Source organism: Gracilinanus agilis, chromosome 3, assembly GCF_016433145.1.
Source record: "Gracilinanus agilis isolate LMUSP501 chromosome 3, AgileGrace, whole genome shotgun sequence".
NCBI classification, from domain to species: domain Eukaryota; kingdom Metazoa; phylum Chordata; class Mammalia; order Didelphimorphia; family Didelphidae; genus Gracilinanus; species Gracilinanus agilis.
The window spans coordinates 639,687,773-639,691,515 of NC_058132.1; the positions used below are offsets into that span (position 1 = coordinate 639,687,773).

The following is a 3,743-nucleotide window of genomic DNA, read 5'->3' on the forward strand; positions in this document are numbered from 1 at the left end:
CTTCTGGGGGGGCCCCCAGGGAGGCCCCGCAGGACCGTGGCGGGAGCGGAGCTGCCTCACCGCCTCTCGGGGACGGCGCTGTCCATCTGCACAGCGTATAACCATTCGGAGGAACGGGGGACGGGGACGTCATCCTGCCTGCAGAGGAAACCTGGTCGGGGGGCCTGCGGGGGGAGCTGCCCCCCTGGGGGCCCCTGCCAGGCCCAAGGCAGGACTCACAAGCCCCCCTGCTTGGTGGGGCAGGCAGGGAGAGGAGCAGGGAAGCCTCGGGGGCCAGAGGCCCAGAATGCCCCGGGGCAGGCCCCCCCCAGGGGAGATGGGAGCAGGGCCCGAGGCAATGGGGAGCCAACAGAGGCTCTTCAGCAGGGGAGTGGCCGGCTCAGATCGGGGGTCTTGGGGGATTCGGCTGCCAAAGGGGGTCAAGCAGGAGGTTCAGGCAAGAGCCTGGGCGAAAGGAATGGCGACGGGCATCAATGGATGGGCGGGCGGCCGCCCAGGAGGTGGGCACGGCGGCCCGTGAGCCTGGAGGAAGGATCGGCGCCACCCAGAGCGGGCCGAGGGGAGGGAGGAGAGCTCGGGGACCCCTCGGGGAAGCTTGTCGTGTCACGGCGGCGGCGAGAAAGGGGAGCCGGGAGAGGAGGCCGGGAGGCTCCAGCGGACGGACAACCCGCGCCAGAAGCACCGTTGGCCAGATGCGGCCTGGGCGCCCCGCACCGTGCTTGGCCCGGGGAAAGGCCGTGGACAGCCCCGGCCCTCGGGGGGCTCCCGGGGAACTGCGGGAGGACCTGGAGGTAATCGGGACAGCTGGAGTGCCCGAGAGGGAGGCGGGTGCAGGCCCCACCGGAAGGGGGCGGCCGGGGAGAGAGCTTCGGCCTGCCTCTGGGGTCTGGGAGCCAAATGCGCGGAAACAGCCTTGAACCCAGGGCCGGGCCGGAGGAGCCATCCGAGAAGCCCGCGTGCAGTGATTGGAGGAACGGCCAGGGGTGAGGAGATGGAGGCGGACAATGTGGTCAGCCCAGAGGGCAAACCTGTGGGAGGAGAAGGGGGGGCCCCAAAGGCCGGGGGAGCAGAGACGGGAGGCCTCGGCAAGAGCCGTTGCCAGGACTTTTGTGGGAACCCCGACTACGAGGGCCTGGCAGGGAGACCCCAACATGTCAGAGTGGGAAGGGAGGGAGGATGCCGGGGGCACCCCTCCCCCGCCTGCCATGCCCACCCTTCCGGTTCCTGTTTGACTTCTGCTCTGGCACAGGCAGTACCAGGCCAACTGCAGGGAGAGGATGGAGGCCCAGAGGCAGTGGCAGTCAGCTGCCCTGGGTGCCCTGGGGCCTGGGTGCCCTGGGGCCTGGATGTGCTGGGGCCTGGATGCCCTGGGTGCCCTGGGTGCCCTGGGGCCTGGGTGCCCTGGATGCCCTGGGTGCCCTGGGGCCTGGGTGCCCTGGGGCCTGGGTGCCCTGGGGCCTGGGTGCTCTGGGGCCTGGATGCCCTGGGTGCCCTGGATGCCCTGGGTGCCCTGGGGCCTGGGTGCCCTGGGGCCTGGGTGCTCTGGGGCCTGGATGCCCTGGGTGCCCTGGGTGCCCTGGGGCCTGGGTGCCCAACAGGGAAAGCTGAAAGATCACGGAGAGCCGGAGAAGTTGGCAAGCTTGGCGAAGGGCAAAATGCCCCGATTTCCCAAAGGGGCAGAGGAGAGATTGTCCCTGGTAGATGCCAGGGAGGGGGCGTGCAGGGGGGAGCAGTGATCCCCCAGAGCCAGCGCGTCCTGATGCCCCGGAAGCGTCTCCCCGGAGCTCAGCAAAGCTTTCGGGGAGGCTCCCGGCGGGCCGGATGTCTCCCAGGGAGTGCCCCAGGGCCCCGGGCCAGCCCGGCCTGCTTAGGTGGCCCCCTCACATTCCCCGGCTCGGCCCCGGTTAATGGTGTCCCCTTTGGTTGGAGCCCGAGGAAGCGAGAGGCCGGCTCCGCGGGGGGCTCAGCGGCCCGCAAGCTCCGCCAAAGAACCCAGGGGAGCTCTGGCTGCATTTGGGCAGCAGCTGGGCCTCTGCCCGGCCGGAGCACCCTCCCATGGAGGCGTCCCGAGGGCCAGGCCTGTCTCCCCGGCTGGCCCCAGAGGGCCTGCTCCGTCTCCCCTCGCCCGTGTGGCCAAATCTGGGACTGTGGATCCGCCCTAAGGGGGGCAGTTCCTGGGGCCGGAGGGCCAGAGGTGGGCTCCGGGGGGAGGAAGATTCCACTCTAGGCCGGCCCAGGGCAGGAGGGCCTCAGACACTTCCTAGCTGTGTGACCCTGGGCAAGTCATCCTCCTGCCTGGGGACCTGCTTGGTGGCTGCCCCGAGGGGCTGCCCTGGAGACGTGGCAGGCTCTGCCCAACCAGGCCCATCCCTGGGGTAGGAAGCGAGGCCGCCCCCCCCACGAGGCCCCTAGCCCCCCCCCCCCACACACACACACAGCAGAAGGAGCCAGCCTGGGGCAGCCGCTGGCCCGGAGCAGGTCTCAAAGACGGCATTTCCTGGTGGAGGGAGAAGGGCAGGGACTCGGCCCGTTTAGGAGCGACCCGAGAAGGGATGGCGCTGAGGGAGCAAAGACGCTCGCCCAGCCCATGGGTGCCCAAAGAGGAAAGTGTAGACGGAACGGGGGCAGGGAGAAGGGGGGGGTGGCCCCCTGGGCCGTCCTCCTGTGGGCTCTGTGGATGCAGGGCGGAGGCGCAGGAGCCCGGAGGCGGAGGGGAGGCTCACCTGCTGGGCAGGAGCGTGGCGTCATCGGAGCCCCAATACTCAGCCTCCAGTGCCAGGGCGTCCTCACCCCCACCATGGCCGGCCCCCTGCCTGGAGACAAGCGGTGCATTTGGCAGTCTGTAACCCTCCTTGGCTCCCAAAGGCTCCTGCGTGGCCCGAGACGGCGGGCCAGAAGGATGGACGCAGCTGCGGACGCTCCATCGGGGTCCTGGGGGTGGCGGGGCTGCCTCGGGCTGCCCCCAGGCCGGCCGGAGAGCCTGGTTCCTCCCGGCTGCCGGGAGTCCCACACAGCTAGCGCCTGGGCCATGCAGATGGCGTGTTCTTTTTTCTTTTTTTGTAACTTGGACTTGCGCACTTAGACTCGCTACTCCGTATCAGTTCCAAGGCAGAAAAGAGGTAAGGGCTAGGCCATGGCGGTGAAGTGACTTGCCCAGGGTCACTCAGCAGGGAAGCCTCTGGGGCCGAATTGGAACCCAGGCCTGGAGCTCTCTGATCCCAGCTTTTTATGCCTGCATTAGCTTTCCAGGCTGCCCCTCCCGCCTCCTCCTCCTCCCTTGCCTCTCTCACACCCAGGGGTGGGGGTCTGCACCCTCTTATCAGAGGCACATGTGCAAACAGACACAGCTGCGGGGAGCTGCGGCCAAGGAGAGTCCCAAGAGCTGGGGGAGTGCCGGGGCTGGAGGGGTCTCCGAGGTTCCCCCATGGCGTCCCAGCCTGTGCTCAGTCCCCTTCTGGCCCTCCTGGGGCCACCCCGGGGCTCCTTCCAGCCGCTGCTTTTCACCGCCCTCTCCCAGAATTCCATGGGACACCCAGACGGAGGCCCACAGCCGGGGATCTCTGGGGCTGCTGCGCCCTGATCTTGGCCCAGACGGCCTGAGGGACCAGCCCGGGGGCTGGGGGGGTGCAGAGGGGAAGGGCCTGCTCAGCCGCCTGGCGTCTGGAGGTCAGAACCGTCCCCCTCGTCCCCCTCGTTCTTCGGGGCCTCCACACTGCAGCCTTCACCCTGGGAGGCCCCCGCCC

At 69.3% G+C, this 3,743-nt stretch overlaps 1 protein-coding gene across 1 annotated transcript in view; it reads left to right on the top strand.

Annotated features, from left to right (window-relative positions):
- Window positions 1-3,424: 3,424 nt before the first annotated feature.
- TRPV3 (transient receptor potential cation channel subfamily V member 3) overlaps window positions 3,425-3,743 on the top strand; it is a 32,877-nt gene continuing 32,558 nt past the window's right edge. Inside the window, exon 1 of the mRNA XM_044669486.1 lies at window positions 3,425-3,573. Coding sequence (XP_044525421.1) covers window positions 3,425-3,573 — 149 coding nt within the window. The remainder of the gene's footprint in view (window positions 3,574-3,743) is intronic.